The following is an 18690-nucleotide window of genomic DNA, read 5'->3' on the forward strand; positions in this document are numbered from 1 at the left end:
ATTGTACACCCTAGCCCAAATGTTCTTTCTATAGACTTGTGTTCCCCAGTGTACTTTTTGTATTGATTTGTTAATAATAATAAATATGTATAAAAAGGATGAGTACTCGAACCCCCCCGCCCCCATTTTTTTTTTACAATAATGTAAACAATTCTAAACTAAATGGGTGTATTCATTCTGCCGATTAAGTTACAAAACATTTCTTAAATGGAAGCAAACTGAACTTAACAGGGAGGAACATACCTGAATTATTATTTATTTTCTTCAGTGTGGTTCTTAAACGCTAAACAGCTTCCATAGTGAACATACTAGAGTTTGAAGTTGATAAATTCAGGTAGATCCCTCCCCGTTTGATTCCGTTTTCACCGTTTGGTTCCTAGAGTAAGCAATTAACGGTTTCGCAACAGAAGTCGTTTACTCCAATTAGAAACCGTTTACTCCAACCCGTTTACTCCAATTGCAATGAAAACAAATTTCTATTGGACAAATTTCCCTCCCCATTTCGTTATCGTTTGCTTCGTACAGTAAATGGTTAATGGTTTCCGTTGCAAAACATTTTTTGCAAAAGACGAAACGTTTTGCAACGGACTCTGACTAATGAATACACCCCTGTAGCGTGCAGTGCACTACGCAGCTAGTGACAAATCAGTGCAGTCCATTAAGTCTCAATTAAGTGAGTAGGTCATAATGTAGTTAGTTTGGTTCATTTATTAAGCTACACATGTTTAATAAATGTCATGTTCAAACATGGTGTCAGAATATAGACAGAGGAACATGATAAGTGTGGTAGCCAAACTAAAGCCTCAATAACCTGGAAAGAGAGAGAGAGAACTGTCAAATGTTTTCAACTTTTCTTGCTAAAAACAATGCAGGTACAACTAATACCCAATTGAAGGCTACACTAACTAACCAGTCACTCTGATTAAAGCCAAATGACCCATCCTTATTTGGTGTTTTTTATTTGGCCCAGTTTATGAAAACGTGAATTCTAATTAATTAATTAATAATTACAAAACCCAAAAAAAACACACTAATGCAGAAGTACTCATTTACATAACGTCTCAACTAAAATAATATTAATCCTTGGATAGTTAAGCGCTCATTATCCCCACACACACACATTGCTCATTATCCCCACACACACACATTGCTCATTATCCCCACACACACACATTGCTCATTATCCCCACACACACACATTGCTCATTATCCCCACACACACACATTGCTCATTATCCCCACACACACACATTGCTCATTATCCCCACACACACACATTGGAACATTAAAAGGGCAGCAGGTAGCCTAGCGGTTAGAGCGTTGGGTCAGTAACCGAAAGGCTGCTGTTTCGAATACCCAAATTGACAAGGTGAAAAATCTGTCGATGTGCCCTTGAGCAAGGCACTTAATCCTAATTTGCTCCGGCGACGTCCTACTATGGCTGATCCTGTAAAACAACACATTTCACTGCACCTAGCTGGTGTATCTGACTATAAAACATATATTTTTATTATTTTTTTAAAGCCATTAATGATGTGTGATGTTGACAAACAAATGGCGAAGATCCAAATACCGTTTAACCATTTGTACATCAATATGAATTGTTTAGGAGCATACGTGTGCTGCTGATCCTGAATTATAGTGATCTCCAACTAAACCAACAAGATGCGTCATATTTCACTCATAATAAACAGAAAAACTTAACCATAACATTTCAAACAGCATTATAGCCATCTCTGCTCACACGAGGTACTGTACACACAAGAAGAAGACACCACTCAAAGAGGAGCAACTTGGGGAACGAATGCTTTGCGTTGTACAACATCGATGTCTTTATGCTGGTATCGTGTGCCTGCTCAAAGGGAAGGGGTTACAAGGCAGCTATTTTACTTGCTTCTCGGACGCCACTCAAATAGGCTCCTGTTACCGTCTGAGGAAAGTGCCTGTTTGTCGCCTGAAGATAGAAAGACAGGAGAAAAACAAAATGTTAAATCAGGCGCCGTATCTATCAAGCGTCTCAGAGTAGGAGTACTGATCTGGGATCAGGTCTCCTCTGTGCATGTCATCTGATTCCTTGTGATCTAAAAGGCAAAACGGGTCCTAAATCAGCAGGCCTACTCTGAGATGCTTCTCATGGGATGTTCTCTTTCAAGTGAAGGCCTGTAGTAATACATTGGTATAAGATACAGGAGGCTGGTGGCACCTTAATTGGGGAGGACAGGCTCGTGGTAATGGCTGGAGTGGAATAAGTGGAATGGTAATCAAACACACATGGTTTCCATGGTTTCCATGTGTTTGATGCCATTCCATTTACATTTACATTTACATTACATTTAAGTCATTTAGCAGACGCTCTTATCCAGAGCGACTTACAAATTGGTGCATTCACCTTATGACATCCAGTGGAAGTCACTTTACGATAGTGCATCTAAATCTTAAAGGGGGGGGGGGGATACTTATCCTATCCTAGGTATTCCTTAAAGAGGTGGGGTTTCAGGTGCCTCCGGAAGGTGGTGATTGACTCCGCTGTCCTGGCGTCGTGAGGGAGTTTGTTCCACCATTGGGGGGCCAGAGCAGCGAACAGTTTTGACTGGGCTGAGCGGGAGCTGTACTTCCTCAGTGGTAGGGAGGCGATCAGGCCAGAGGTGGATGAACGCAGTGCCCTTGTTTGGGTGTAGGGCCTGATCAGAGCCTGGAGGTACTGAGGTGCCGTTCCCCTCACAGCTCCGTAGGCAAGCACCATGGTCTTGTAGCGGATGCGAGCTTCAACTGGAAGCCAGTGGAGAGAACGGAGGAGCGGGGTGACGTGAGAGAACTTGGGAAGGTTGAACACCAGACGGGCTGCGGCGTTCTGGATGAGTTGAAGGGGTTTAATGGCACAGGCAGGGAGCCCAGCCAACAGCGAGTTGCAGTAATCCAGACGGGAGATGACAAGTGCCTGGATTAGGACCTGCGCCGCTTCCTGTGTGAGGCAGGGTCGTACTCTGCGGATGTTGTAGAGCATGAACCTACAGGAACGGGCCACCGCCTTGATGTTGGTTGAGAACGACAGGGTGTTGTCCAGGATCACACCAAGGTTCTTAGCGCTCTGGGAGGAGGACACAATGGAGTTGTCAACCGTGATGGCGAGATCATGGAACGGGCAGTCCTTCCCCGGGAGGAAGAGCAGCTCCGTCTTGCCGAGGTTCAGCTTGAGGTGGTGATCCGTCATCCACACTGATATGTCTGCCAGACATGCAGAGATGCAATTCGCCACCTGGTCATCAGAAGGGGGAAAGGAGAAGATTAGTTGTGTGTCGTCTGCATAGCAATGATAGGAGAGACCATGTGAGGTTATGACAGAGCCAAGTGACTTGGTGTATAGCGAGAATAGGAGAGGGCCTAGAACAGAGCCCTGGGGGACACCAGTGGTGAGAGCGCGTGGTGAGGAGACAGATTCTCGCCACGCCACCTGGTAGGAGCGACCTGTCAGGTAGGACGCAATCCAAGCGTGGGCCGCGCCGGAGATGCCCAACTCGGAGAGGGTGGAGAGGAGGATCTGATGGTTCACAGTATCGAAGGCAGCCGATAGATCTAGAAGGATGAGAGCAGAGGAGAGAGAGTTAGCTTTAGTAGTGCGGAGCGCCTCCGTGATACAGAGGAGAGCAGTCTCAGTTGAATGACTAGTCTTGAAACCTGACTGATTTGGATCAAGAGGGTCATTCAGAGAGAGATAGCGGGAGAGCTGGCCAAGGACGGCACGTTCAAGAGTTTTGGAGAGAAAAGAAAGAAGGGATACTGGTCTGTAATTGTTGACATCGGAGGGATCGAGTGTAGATTTTTTCAGAAGGGGTGCAACTCTCGCTCTCTTGAAGACGGAAGGGACGTAGCCAGCGGTCAGTGATGAGTTGATGAGCGAGGTGAGGTAAGGGAGAAGGTCTCCGGAAATGGTCTGGAGAAGAGGGGAGGGGATAGGGTCAAGCGGGCAGGTTGTTGAGCGGCCGGCCGTCACAAGACGCGAGATTTCATCTGAAGAGAGAGGGGAGAAAGAGGTCAGAGCACAGGGTAGGGCAGTGTGAGCAGAACCAGCGGTGTCGTTTGACTTAGCAAACGAGGATCGGATGTCGTCGACCTTCTTTTCAAAATGGTTGACGAAGTCGTCTGCAGAGAGGGAGGAGGGGGCAGCTCCGTTCCGTCCATTACTATGAGCCGTCCTCCCCTCAGCAGCCTACACTGGTGTACGGTGATAAAAGGGGTCAGGTCTTACCTCCCCAGCAAAGAACACCTTTCCTTGCACATCTTCAGCAATGATGTCATAGGCCTCCCCGCTGCCCCCTGTCTTCACGAAGCTGTATGACATCTGAGACCACATGTCTCTGCTCCACCGAGTCACAAAGTAATTCACCGGATCGGGGACCTCCTACAATGGAAAAATACGTAAAGATACACAGGTACAACATTATTTATTTATTGGACATTTATTTTGTATACCTTAAAAATGTCACTTGTAGTAGTCCTAATGTAATGTGTGGTTTTCTCTTCAAAGTAGACAGTTGTTCTAATACCTGCTCTTTGAAGAGTTCACGCAGCACCTTCATGCACTGATCAGCGACATCTTTGTCCTCCATGTCCCTGATAGAAGGTACAGCTTCACCACTGATGATAGACATCAGGACACTCCGTTTTCCCTGCAGGGCCAAGACAGGAACACATCTTTTTCTCTGGCAGGAAACATTTTTCTTTTTTTACATATTCAGCATACATTCCTGTCCACAATTCAACAGGTTCACTTCAATGAACATGCTGAAAAAACCTCAGCTGTCTCTAATGTCTACATAACAGCATTTCTCTCCTTTGAAATAACAGATGTTTACATAGTAGTTAAGTAATTATAGCTAGAGTACAAAGATGATTGGTGGTATCTCACCTGTGGATCCATGTCATAGAACACACCAAACATCCCTCTCTTGTCAGGACTGGGTGGAATGTGGCCAAAGTAATCTGCTCCTTGGATCTTTCCATCCCAGAAGCGAAACGGGAACTGCAGAGCAACCTGAGAGAAGGAATGTGTGTTAAGACAGTTTCTGATGAAGACAACTTGTCTGTCGAAACGTTGGTTAATTAGGTTATTAAATTATTACATCTGACCTCCGAGAGTGTTCTACTCCGCTAGCCAGCACCTCTAATAAACAGGTGTTCTACTCCACTAGCCAGCACCTCTAATAAACAGGTGTTCTACTCCGCTAGCCAGCACCTCTAATAAACAGGTGTTCTACTCCACTAGCCAGCACCTCTAATAAACAGGTGTTCTACTCCACTAGCCAGCACCTCTAATAAACAGGTGTTCTACTCCGCTAGCCAGCACCTCTAATAAACAGGTGTTCTACTCCGCTAGCCAGCACCTCTAATAAACAGGTGTTCTACTCCACTAGCCAGCACCTCTAATAAACAGGTGTTCTACTCCGCTAGCCAGCACCTCTAATAAACAGGTGTTCTACTCCGCTAGCCAGCACCTCTAATAAACAGGTGTTCTACTCCACTAGCCAGCACCTAAACAGGTGTTCTATAGCCAGCACCTCTAATAAACAGGTGTTCTACTCTGCCAGCCAGCACCTCTAATAAACAGGTGTTCCAGCCAGCACCTCTAATAAACAGGTGTTCTACTCTGCCAGCCAGCTAGCCAGCACCTCTAATAAACAGGTGTTCTACTCCACTAGCCAGCACCTCTAATAAACAGGTTTTCTACTCTCTAATAAACAGGTGTTCTACTCCACTAGCCAGCACCTCTAATAAACAGGTGTTCTACTCCACTAGCCAGAACCTCTAATAAACAGGTGTTCTACTCCCCTAGCTAGCACCTCTAATAAACAGGTGTTCTACTCCACTAGCTAGCACCTCTAATAAACAGGTGTTCTACTCCACTAGCCAGAACCTCTAATAAACAGGTGTTCTACTCCACTAGCCAGAACCTCTAATAAACAGGTGTTCTACTCCACTAGCCAGCACCTCTCCTAAACAGGTGTTCTACCTGCCAGCCAGCACCTCTAATAAACAGGTGTTCTACTCCAGCACCTCTAATAAACAGCTACTCCACTAGCCAGAACCTCTAATAAACAGGTGTTCTACTCCACTAGCTAGCACCTCTAATAAACAGGTGTTCTACAGCTAGCACCTCTAATAAACAGGTGTTCTACTCCAGCCAGCACCTCTAATAAACAGCTAGCACACCTCTAATAAACAGGTGTTCTACTCCACTAGCTAGCACCTCTAATAAACAGGTGTTCTACTCCACTAGCCAGAACCTCTAATAAACAGGTGTTCTACTCCACTAGCCAGCACCTCTAATAAACAGGTGTTCTACTCCACTAGCCAGAACCTCTAATAAACAGGTGTTCTACTCCACTAGCTAGCACCTCTAATAAACAGGTGTTCTACTCCAGCCAGAACCTCTAATAAACAGGTGTTCTACTCCACTAGCCAGCACCTCTAATAAACAGGTGTTCTACTCCACTAGCCAGAACCTCTAATAAACAGGTGTTCTATTCCACTAGCTAGCACCTCTAATAAACAGGTGTTCTACTCCACTAGCCAGAACCTCTAATAAACAGGTGTTCTACTCCACTAGCCAGAACCTCTAATAAACAGGTGTTCTACTCCACTAGCCAGAACCTCTAATAAACAGGTGTTCTACTCCACTAGCCAGAACCTCTAATAAACAGGTGTTCTACTCTGCCAGCCAGCACCTCTAATAAACAGGTGTTCTACTCCACTAGCCAGAACCTCTAATAAACAGGTGTTCTACTCCACTAGCCAGCACCTCTAATAAACAGGTGTTCTACTCCAGCCAACACCTCTAATAAGCAGGTGTTCTACTCCACTAGCCAGCACCTCTAATAAACAGGTGTTCTACTCCACTAGCCAGAACCTCTAATAAACAGGTGTTCTACTCCACTAGCTAGCACCTCTAATAAACAGGTGTTCTACTCCACTAGCCAGAACCTCTAATAAACAGGTGTTCTACTCCACTAGCCAGAACCTCTAATAAACAGGTGTTCTACTCCACTAGCCAGAACCTCTAATAAACAGGTGTTCTACTCCACTAGCCAGAACCTCTAATAAACAGGTGTGCGTTTCATTCGCCTCCAGATTATCAAGACAGATTCTGGTGACAGGGTGAACCAGTTTCATTTACATCACCCAGCCTGTGTCGCAGCTCTAAACCCTTACCTTTTCAATGAGACCTGCTCCAAGACTGTGGATGGCTTTCAGCTTTCTCTCAGGAAGAGGAGGGTTGAATTGAATGATATTCTTCTGGAGTAAAGTCAATGGGATTGTCACCAGAACCTTTAAAAAAAGACCAAATAAATGTTCCCAAAACTACAGTTAAGAGTGGAGTGTCAGGGAAGACAACTGTACTTTAACATGCATGATTACTCTGTAAATAAACAAATGAGTCCTTACTTTCTGTGCTGTCCACTGAGTCCCATTGGATGAGGTAACTTTGACTATATCCCCTGAGTAATCGATAGCTTGAACCTACAATGAAACAAGTGTACTGTGATTGTGAGGCATTGCTCTAAATGCTTGAGTACAAAACAAATTTGAGAAACCTCTCACTTGTATCTAACTATATACTACAACCAAGATGAGAGGAGAATGGGCAACGAAAGGAACATAAGGAGATATTATTGGGACGCACCCTAAGTGTGCACTTGTTCACACATCTAAAAAACATTGAATTGCTTAAGGCATTGGTTAGTAGGAGTTTCCAGCATATTTCTCATACCAGTCATTTTCCTTTCAAATCAGTGAAGGGAAGTAGACAAGTACACACTTTGCGAGGAAGGAGAGATAATTGGGACATAGTATCTGATGGCTCACCGGGCTCTTGATGCGGATGTCGAGGCCCTCGGCCAGTTTGTTAAGCACAGACGAATAGCCCTCTGTCAGCAGTGTATGGTCTCCTGAGAACTGAGCGAAGAACTCATTGTGGTCCCAGGATCGAGCCGACACCTGCGAACACACACACACACACACACACACACACACACACACACACACACACACACACACACACACACACACACACACACACACACACACACACACACACACATTAAATTCTGGGGTTAAAGCAACAACAAAATATCCCATGATTGAAACTTAAGAGGATCTCAGATGGATTGTCTGGGGACAAGTTAACCTCCACTTTCATGTAAGAACGTCATAACCATCATGCTTTCAGGAAAGAGAATCATTTTGTACATGTATCCTTGCTTAGGGGGTCCGGGGTCTTCAATGGGATAATGTTTTTTCACAAGGACTGAGAAGCTCAGTTCTGGTGACTTAAATTTTTTTTTTTTAAACATGAAAATAAAATGACACTGACACCATCTAAAATATAATTTCCACTTCCAAAAATGGGCCCAATAACTATTGGTAAAAATGATATTAAAATTCTTTGAACATATTGGATCATTCATATAGCCTATGCATGGTCTATATTATCAGGTATGCTATCAGGAATAATAATAATAATAATATATGCCATTTAGCAGACGCTTTTATCCAAAGCGACTTACAGTCATGTGTGCATACATTCTACGTATGGGTGGTCCCGGGGATCGAACCCACTATAGCACCTGTAGCCCAACTGATAGCATAGTGGCTATAAATTATACATAGGCTGAAGCATGGGGTTGGTCCATCTGCATTTACCCCATAGAACACCACATCCTGATTGTTATTATTCATTTATTATAAATACATCCTTATTAATTAGTATTCACTTCACTTGTTTTTCTATTACAAAGTATGTCATTGCCCTTTGAAGAAAATATTGCCCATTTTAAGAGCTCTGTTGTACAGTTACACCTAAACCATTCTTGAATCTCTGGTTGTAAAACTGCAGGGTAGCCTAGTGGTCAGAGCGTTGGACTAGTAACCGGAAGGTTGCAAGTTCAAACCCCTGAGCTGACAAGGTACAAATCTGTCGTTCTGCCCCTGAACAGGCAGTTAACCCACTGTTCCCAGGCTGTCATTGAAAATAAGAATTTGTTCTTAACTGACTTGCCTTGTTAAATAAAGGTAAAATAAATAAAAACAATTGTAAAACTACGTCACGCGCAATTGAAGGAGTATAGAAATAAACGTGGTAGCAATGGAAAACTGGGATCCCACTCTTCTTTTAGCAAAGGTCAAAAGTGTTTTCCCACGACCTCATTGGCTCTTGTACCTTCAATGAGCCTCGAGAGGAATATTTATAAAACACAACAAGCCGACTTGGTAAATAGGTCAAATATTCTACTATGGGGTTGTCTGATTTTGTTTTAATAACATTAAAATGGCAAAAAAAAAAATTGTAGCATAGTCTTTGAATGACTTTGCAAAGCAGCTACAGTAGACTAGACGCCGCTGTCGGAGTGGAGCGCTGCTGTGGTGTGCATGACAGACTATTTAATTCCCTTCGTCTGACCATCAGAGTGTCATCCACAATCATGCATGTCAGTTGAATACAAACAGTGTAACAGAAAATAAAATACTTGAGAATACATTTATTTGGGAATATATTTCATAGCCTAATAGAGACAAGCATGTCTGTTCTATGTCATCTCCAAACCAGATTTTATTGAGCATCTTCACTGATCGGGGAAAATAAGAAAGAAAAAAACGACTTCTCCAGAATCCATATGATGGAAATCCGTTGCTGTAACGGAGAACTTTAACCCCCGACTATGTTGTCATAACTCTCCTACGGTCACTTCATGGACTGTCACAAGAGACAGGGTAGGAATGATCTCATCCTCAGACCTGGTCCAGTGTGCTTCCACAGGCATATTCCAGGTTGCTGAGATGGAACTGAAGCACTTTCTCCTCCAGCTGGCTGAACTGGACCCCAGACTCCTGAAGGAATGTCTTGTAGACCTCCTGGATTTTCTCTGGAAGTGAAAATTGTAAAATGATAGAAACTAGAAACTGACCAAATGTCTATCACTACTTCATATATAAGCAAATCATTACGATGTCCCAAAATTCCCAAGTCTTCCAGAAATCCTGGTTGGAATATTTCTGGAATCAGGAGTAAATAAATATAAATTCTGTGACTACTCTAAAAGCCGGGTTTATGCTACACGATTTTACCCCATTTTCTAACCCAAAATCTGCAATGCTCTTGAAGTGTGAGATGTGCAACGACACGTTTTGAGAACAGTGATGAGCAACAGCCAATGAGAGCTCACCAGAAAAGAAGCCAGTGAAACATCACTCAAGACATGTAGACTCTGGATCAGGAGCCATGACTACTACGCGTTTGTACTTGCCTTTAACCAAATGAAAAGTAGCACATTTTTACAGCTCTGAAGTTCACAAGCAATGTTATTCAATTCAAAACGTTGGCTAGTTATTTCAAATCTGTTTGACTGAAAACATTTGAGGCTGCTTTGAGCCACAGCTTGTTGGAGCTACGTTAACTCTAAATCACATCATCGTTTCAGTCGTGTATATCCACCAGGCTTTACCGCTATTTCTGTAAAACCTTGGAATTTTGGGGAAAGTTACCAGATTTCGCAACCCTAGGAGTGACCACAAATGTGTTGTACCTCCCAGAGGAGTGTCCTGGTTCTGAGACTTGTCTTTCCTCCATTCTGACACCACATCCAGGATGGCGTTAAAGTGGAAGTCCATGCGCTTATCGATGGCCGGGTCTGTGGCACTCCCTCCCTCCTGGAACAGGTCACACCTCTCCCCCAGCTTGTGCATTTTAATGCTGAGCTACATACAAGAGAAGCAACTGAGTATGTGAATACTTGTCGGACCCGAAAGACTTCTGAGGCATCTATTAGCAGTTACACTAAATGAAATGAGGCAGCAGCATAAAAAAATACAACGTTATTTGGTTGAACTTTGGGTGAATGATTAGAAATGTTGACATTGAAAAATCCTGTTTTCAAGGTACGGTTTGTGAGTGAATGACTGAGTGCCAGTAGTGTCAGTGTTGTTACAATGAATCTCTCACCTGCTCACTCATCAGTGCAATTGGGTTGTTCACACAGCCGTTCACAATCTGAGCCCCCCGACCCACAGTGACGCCGCCCAGCGATGTATCGTCCCACACCCGCCCTCCAATCCGCTCACTCGCCTCGAGCATCACCACCTGTGATTGGATCAAACACTTGGAGGTTAAAGTTCATGAAGAAGGCACAGCCACAGAACACATCAGCAGTTATTCATTCAATACGGTGAGAACAATATTATGTATACCTCATTTCAGACCAAGAACATCTTATGGGTTATTATAGGAGTAGGTTCCATATCTGGACACCCAGCTAGCACATTTGTTTCCTTGGAAGTTGTGGAAACGTATGTTATTGATTTCCATAGGTTCTGGGAATGAACTCCTACGTTTCCTGACGGTTAAAACTGAACTCTAAAAAAATGTAAGTACAAATATCACCTGTTCTGGGAACATACATTTTTTGAGGTTTCAGGGAGGTTCTGAGAACAAAAATGATGGGTTATTTGAAGGTAATTAAATAACGTTCTGAGAACATACTCAATAAGACTGAGAAAAACACTGCTAGCTTAGTTTGGGTTCACTTTTTGAACTCCAAGCAGATAGGACACATGGAAATTAATTTGCTTAGGCATTAATCATGCAAAAAAAAAATGTATGAGTGAGATTCAAATGTATGATCTTCTGTTGTCTATCCATGGAATTTGTCCTCTGTGCCACCAGGATGGAGCTAGCATACCATGTTTTTTTAAAACTCATACAAAATGTTAATCTAGTCAGGAAACAAGCACTCATTAAGATCAGGTGTGGCCAATTAGTGGACTCGGCCTACACACCTGAACACACAGATAGAGTTTTGTTGAGGCTGAGAACAGAATGTATATATTTTTAAATAACGTTCTCAGAACGTTCTTTGAACGTTACTAATGTCATCTTGTGGTTTTTATGGAAAGTTTTCTGAGAAAATTACTTTAAATAGGACCATGAGGAAACCTGTAGAAAACGTTATGTTGAAGTACTGAAATTCCCACCTAACATGGAACCCAAACAGGCTGCGCACGTGCACCATCGTTCATAAATGTATTTTGTCCCCCCACACGAAACGCGATCCCAACACGCAGGTTAAAATATCAAAACAAACTCTGAACCAATTATATTAATTTGGGGACAGGTCGAAAAGCATGAAACATTTATGGCAATTTAGCTTGCACTAGCTAGCTAATTTGTCCTATTTAGCTAGCATGCTGTTGCTAGGTAATTTGTCCTGGAATATAAACATTGAGTTGTTATTTTACCTGAAATGCACATGGTCCTCTACTCCGCCAATTAATCCACACATAAAACGGTCAACCAAATCGGTTCTAGTCATCTCTCTTCATTCCAGGCTTTTTCTTCTCTTGACTTTATATTGCGATTGTCAACTTTCATAAATTAGGTGCATTACTGCCACTGACCTCGTTCATCTTTCAGTCACCCACGTGGGTATAACCAATGAGGAGATGGCACATGGGTACCTGCTTTAATAAACCAATGAGGAGATGGGAGAGACGGGACTTGCAGCGCGATCTGCGTCAGAAATAGAACTGACTTCTATTTTAGCCCTTGGCAACGCAGACGCTCGTTGGCTCGCGCGAGCAGTGTGGGTGCAATAATTGAATAACATAGATTCCTAAATATATTTTGCGATGCGAGCGGTGTAGTCAGCCTGTTAGGAACATGTGGTTCTCAGAATGTTACGTGCTTGCTGGGTATCCTGCACCATTCCCAGAACATTGTAGGAAGTTCTGGGAATGACCATAGGACAACCACGCTCTCACCAAGCTCTAAGAAACATAAGGTTCTCAGAACGTTATGTGCTAACTGGGTATGGTCAAAACATCAAAAACAAAAATGAACACTTGAAGTAGTTGTACATTTTAAATCTTAAAATAATACCTGCATGCCAAAGTTTTGCAGTTGCCGCGCAGCAGCCAGCCCCGACGCCCCGGCTCCAATCACAATCACGTTCTTCTGCAAAGACCAACAAAAACTCTGTATGAGCTGCAGAACATAACTGGACAAAGTTGATGGTAGAAAATTAGACACACTCACGTTGTGGTAGCGCTCGGGAAGCAGGGGCTGTTTGACTGATAGAACCCCAGTGTTGATCAGACCCTTCCTGGTCATGAAGAGAAGCACCCTGTCCATTTCCTGTACACAACGCACACGTACCAGACCTCTCACAATGATGTGGGGAGCACAGTTCTGGGGTGTCAGCACCTCCTAGACATGAGAGGAAGGGACGTGTTTAATCATTACCACCAGGCCTTGTTGTGTTTAATTGATAGAAAATAAATGTAACTTCTCCTAGGTCATGTAACTCCATTGTTTTTCCTCACTATTCTATTAGTCTCTCGTCAAAAATAGGTATGTGACTAGATGGCTGGGTTATGTGAAATAACATGTGGAAAGAGAAAGGTACTCCACACAAACCAGGTGGATGCTAGTGGATGATCCAGCCTACCTACGGAGGAAGAGGAGACGGCGTGTCTGATGTAGAGTTCTAGGCCTGTCTACAAGTATCTGACTGACGTTTCTCCCTGCCTGTCTATCATCGACGCTCCCTCCGCTCAAGCTACTGACTGTCTTTTCAAACTGCCTCTGAAGCTGTGAAAAACCATCAATTCATGAACTGACAGATCTCTACATTTCTTTTTGTTTTCAAAGCAACTTTGAGATTCTTGTTTGTAACTAAAAAATATATATATATATTATTATTATTACTACTACTATGACGCTTCCAAAAAGCGTCTAATTTAAACAGTGTAGGACTTATCTGTCTGGCTACCTTACAGCCTCTGTGCCAGGAGGCCAGGATAAGGTTACGCAGGGCCAGGTACATGGTGGGGTCACGGGAAAACTCTGGAAACTCATAGAGCTCATCCAGCTCCATCATGTCCGGTCGCACACACAAGGCCTTCCCACACTCGTTGGGTTGGTAAAAGGGCTGGAAGTATGGACACAGCCCTGGAACTGAACACAAAGTATGAGTTAGAGAACATGCATTTACTGACCACGAGTGACTGGTGGTTCAACAGACTATCTAAGATAATAGAAAGAAAAGTAGCCTAGACTTAAGCAATAAGGCACGAGGGGGTGTGGTATATGGTCAATTATACAACGGCTAAAGGCTGTTCTAGACACAACGCATCACGGAGTGCCTGGACACACCCCGTAGCCATGGTATATTGGCCATATACCACAAACCCCTGGGGTGCCTTATTGCTATTATAAACTGGTTACCAATGTAATTAGGTCAGTACAAATACATGTTTTATCAAACCTGGTGCTATACGGTCTGATATACCACGGCTGTCAGCCAATCAGCATTCCGGACTCGAACCACCCATTTTATTATGGATATTAACTACTTGCCGATTTACTGGTTCCTTAGGTCTGGGTCGCACTCCCTTCTCTGTGAAGTAGAGCAACAGAGTTGAGATGTGGATTCTCTCCCACCCCCGATGGACTTACTCTGTGGTGGGATGGCTCTGCAGTGCTCTGCCCTCAACTCAGCATGAGAGTGGTTGCTGGTGGATCCTGAGGGGCTCATGCCCACACAGTCGGGATAGTAGGCTGTGAGGAAAGGGTTGGCCGGGCTGTCCTTAAATAACGGGGGCAGGATCAGCATGGAATGCCACCAGCTGTCGATCACCTCCGCCACTCTCTGTGGAACACAACAAGGTTCCGAATAAGGACAAGGCTGCAGTGATACTTTAAATTGTTGACTGAAAATGAAGGAACACAGAAGGTCATTTTTAAAGACAGTCACTCACCAAATCTTCTGGCAGAGAGCACTGGTCTGGCCCTTCGGTCTGTAGATGTAAACACGTGATAATATGGCACTATCATGAAATGTCGATCAAGTTATTGTTGATTATGTTGTTGTCTCTTCCTCCTGCTACTTCCTGTTTACCTTGACATTGTTGACCTTCATGCCACAGCGATACGTGGCTGCTAGTGAGGCAGTGAGCTGGATCTCCTTGGTTAGCTGACGCCATTTCCCACAGTCTGGCTTAGTGCATTGGACCTGGAAACCAATCAGAATGGAGTGAATGTGTTTGAATTACTCACTTTATGGAGAGTGGCTGCATTGACCTGAATACTATGCCAGTTAGCTGGACATTTCGGGGTTGAAAGGCAGCTGTGTTGCTCTCACCCAGTATGGAAGCTGTTGATCTGCCATGAAAGCTTTCAGACTGGGCTCACTCTTCCCATTGCCAGTCCAAACCCTCTTCCAGGATGCATATGTCTCATAGCCATCTTTGTGACTGATAAACCAAGGAAAGATATAGTCATTACATTCAGATCAACAGAGAACAGGTGTCTATGATGACATGTTTAACAAAATGACAACGTTATTTTTTAATTAGACTCTTAACCTTCTATAGTAGTGATCAAAACACTCATTGCAAAAGTGCTCCCCACAGGACAAATGGTACCACCGAGAAGTGTAGCCGTTTTTGGCGCACCTGAAAGAAAGACGGAGAGCAGTCAGAAACCTGTCAGCAAGTACTCAACACACTGAATGTGATGTCATACTTTCTCTCCATTGTGTTCCAACAGGTGGCATCACTCATACGGGACACTTGTACCTCAACTGATCAGTGCAGGGCAAGAACCGTCACACTATTTGATGTAAGACAGTGGCAGAACTCCCACACTTGCGTTCTAAATAGCAGGCATACGAAAATAGAACGTATACGACATTTCTAAAACTTACTATGCTTTAAATAAACAGGATATCCTACACATTTTGTCTTTTCATCTAGTACAATTCACTGTACACTTATTGAGGGGGGAACAAAAATGTGTCTTTCCAGACGCACGTGTGTGTTTGACAACAGCTGATAATCAGAGAAGGTGACGACGCGCTGTACCAAAATGAAAGAACGGAGAGAATCAACCCAACAGCTCATCAGATGACGCATCCTCAGTATAGATTAGTATGTTGATATTAGTTGCTTACTACATTCATTTGTACTAAACAGTACATTCTAAATAGTACGTAGTACAATAAGTACACAGTATGTAGTTTTCGTAAGTAGTAGGCAAGACAGATTTCGGACACAGCTGCCAATGACTCTCTCTGGAAACCACCAGTGAAGTAAAAACAGGAGATGATACCAGATAGAACAATGAGATAGATATTTCACCAGATGTATAAATGTGAATTATCCGGTTGGCGTTTCCACTCAATACCAAATATGGTAGTGAGAGAAAGCCCAATGACTAGCAGTGGATGGATTTTGGCCGACATTCTGATAATTTACTCATCGATGAAACATCTCAATACAGTTTTCTGTTCCCAAAATCTGTTATAAACAGAGTGGACTAAGTTTTGTAGACTTTACCCTTTGCCAAAGCTTTAAAAAAATTGTATTGTTTATAAGGAGTGCAAAGGCAAATTGAGTTATTGCACACGAGCACTTCAGAGTAGGTGTTCCATAACGGAAATATGCAAATGTGACTAGAAAGCGCCAATAGGATCTCGCTAGCTGGTGCTTGGCTCTAACCACCTCCTTGCTTGTTCTGCCCACTATGACTAATTTGTTCCCATTTGAAATAACAGGCTGTTGTCTATGTTGGTTAAATTATTTAAAAAAATATTTGATGATACCTTTCAGAGGCACTAGCAAAGCACACTGGGTATGTGGCCGAGCATCCAGCCTTTTCACACTTTCTGTACTTCTTCTCAGATTGGTCCTCTTCTTCCTCTGTGTCAGTGGCTTTTCTTTTAGTCTGGAATCCAATGACAGACAGACTTCAATATCAAGGAAAATATGTTCATTATTGAAAGCAGAGAGATTGGTAAAAGGCAGCAGGCTCTTAATTAATGGGCTGACTGGATGGCAATAGGTAAAGTGAGTGAGAATGACTGATAAAAAGGTGGTCTCACTACACCACACAGTCCCAAACTAGCCAGAGCCGACAGATCTAGTATTGTGCCTAGCTCAGGTACAATACTTGATCTGCCAGCTCTGGTTTGTCCCAAAGCAACTGTATGAAGTCTGTTTTGTCTAATATTAGGGTGCACATATACCTGTCCAGGTGGAGGATTATTGCAGCGCTTCATTCTGACGTTGACCTGTCTACCAGAGGAGCGAAGGGACGACTGACCATCCCCAGATGATGACTCCATTGCTGTCCTCTTCTTGGCACGCCGAGCACCTGAAGCATTCACTGTATAATCTGTAAATTGACCACATATCATATCGCTGAATGTGACCATGTCACAGCCTAGATAAAACATGTCATAACACATGACCTCTCATGTATTATTAAGTAATAATAGATTGCCAACATGAAGCTTACGTGCTGCCCCATCGACCAATACTCAGCTGCCCAAAACTAACAGCAATGTGGATATGCAAATGTAGCGCTGGCTAGCTGTTACGCTGGCTAGCGTTAGCTCAAAAGCTGAGCTGTCAAACAATACCGTCAGAGTATGGAAATAGCGCGCTAACCTGCATCTGTCAGCATAGCTGGCTGTGCTCTATCTCTCCGATTCAGCGTCTATTCCTTTGTTTGAGACGATTTGAAGAACAATTTGTTATCAATCTGTCCTTGTTGTTGTTGTTATTCTAAGTAGGAAATGAAGGCGAAGCCAAAGATAGAAACTGTGGCTAAACTGACACCAAAACCTACTTCCGGTGTGTCACAACGGGGAAAGTATGCGTTTCGAGTTTGTACTGTTTGGTATCTTATGCTTGCCGTAGTAGGGGGTAACCATAGTAACCATAGTAACTTATACACGCGTACTTCGGTGTGTCGGTCGCATTGAGTTACGTTCCGATGCCAACACATCCACATAAGCAGGTGTTTTTGTGAGATGCGTTGAAAGTAGTTATAATTCTTCCAGGTATTTGCAATGTTTTTAATGGCAACTACCTGAAAACCATGAGTTGTACACAGTGGTGGAAAAAGTACCCAGTTGTCATACTTGAGTAAAAGTAAAGACACCTTAATAGAAAATGACCCAAGTAAAAGTAAAAGTAACCCTGTAAAAAAAACACTTGAGTAAATTACTTAAGTATCATGCGGATGTCATAAGGTGAATGCACCAATTTGTAAGTTGCTCTGGATAAGAGCGTCTGCTAAATGACTTAAATGTAATGTAAATGTATCAAAAGTACATGTAAAAATGATATGATAATACAACATTTTAGCTTACACACTCCCAGGAATGTACATGATGGATCACTAGTTTATACACTAACGTTCACACATCTAGATAGTGGGGTGGGTGTGGAGCCAGAAACCAGTTCCTACATTTGAACATAAAAATGGATTTTTAATCAAACAAAGCTATGCTACATTTTATCTCTGGGACCCTCAGGATGACAAATCAGAGCAAGATTACTGAATGCAAGTACATTATTTACCTTCAAAGGTGAATGTATCAAATCAGTTGCCGTGATGGATTTGTTGTTGTTGTTGTGCACTCTCCTCAATCAATAGCATGGTATTTTTTCACTGTAATAGCTATTGTAAATTAGCCAGTGCATTTAGATTAACAAGAGTTTGAGCTCTCTGCCCATATAAGACATGTCTATGTCCTGGAAAATTTGCTGTTACTCACAACGTCATTCTATAGTATCATGGCGCCAGAGAAGATGGCTGACTTTTTTCATGCTCCTAACCAACTGTGTTTTTTTGTT

General features: G+C 43.1%; 1 protein-coding gene across 1 annotated transcript; it reads right to left on the reverse strand.

Annotated features, from left to right (window-relative positions):
* Window positions 1-1485: 1485 nt before the first annotated feature.
* On the reverse strand, window positions 1486-17693 carry LOC124012855 (lysine-specific histone demethylase 1B). Its single transcript, XM_046326860.1, has 21 exons — window positions 17497-17693; window positions 17073-17221; window positions 16650-16771; window positions 15412-15501; window positions 15189-15300; window positions 14946-15059; window positions 14806-14844; window positions 14504-14696; window positions 13818-14002; window positions 13082-13252; window positions 12926-13000; window positions 10994-11131; window positions 10578-10749; window positions 9790-9917; window positions 7861-7992; window positions 7441-7515; window positions 7207-7323; window positions 4907-5032; window positions 4545-4667; window positions 4247-4399; window positions 1486-1954 (listed from the first exon to the last, which is right to left on the reverse strand). The coding sequence occupies exons 1-21, from the start codon at window positions 17510-17512 to the stop codon at window positions 1871-1873; spliced, it is 2514 nt and encodes an 837-aa protein (XP_046182816.1). The 5' UTR covers window positions 17513-17693; the 3' UTR covers window positions 1486-1870.
* Window positions 17694-18690: the final 997 nt, after the last annotated feature.

Source organism: Oncorhynchus gorbuscha, linkage group LG24, assembly GCF_021184085.1.
Source record: "Oncorhynchus gorbuscha isolate QuinsamMale2020 ecotype Even-year linkage group LG24, OgorEven_v1.0, whole genome shotgun sequence".
In the NCBI taxonomy this organism is placed as follows: domain Eukaryota; kingdom Metazoa; phylum Chordata; class Actinopteri; order Salmoniformes; family Salmonidae; genus Oncorhynchus; species Oncorhynchus gorbuscha.

Bases quoted from the DNA above. Each gene is read 5' to 3' on its own strand.
- LOC124012855 (XM_046326860.1), bottom strand. The intron at 15,502-16,649 runs GTATCATCAAAT...TCTTTCTTTCAG, and splicing joins TTTGCTAGTGCCTCTGAAAG to GTGCGCCAAAAACGGCTACA. The intron at 4,400-4,544 runs GTATTAGAACAA...TTTCCATTGTAG, and splicing joins GTGAACTCTTCAAAGAGCAG to GAGGTCCCCGATCCGGTGAA.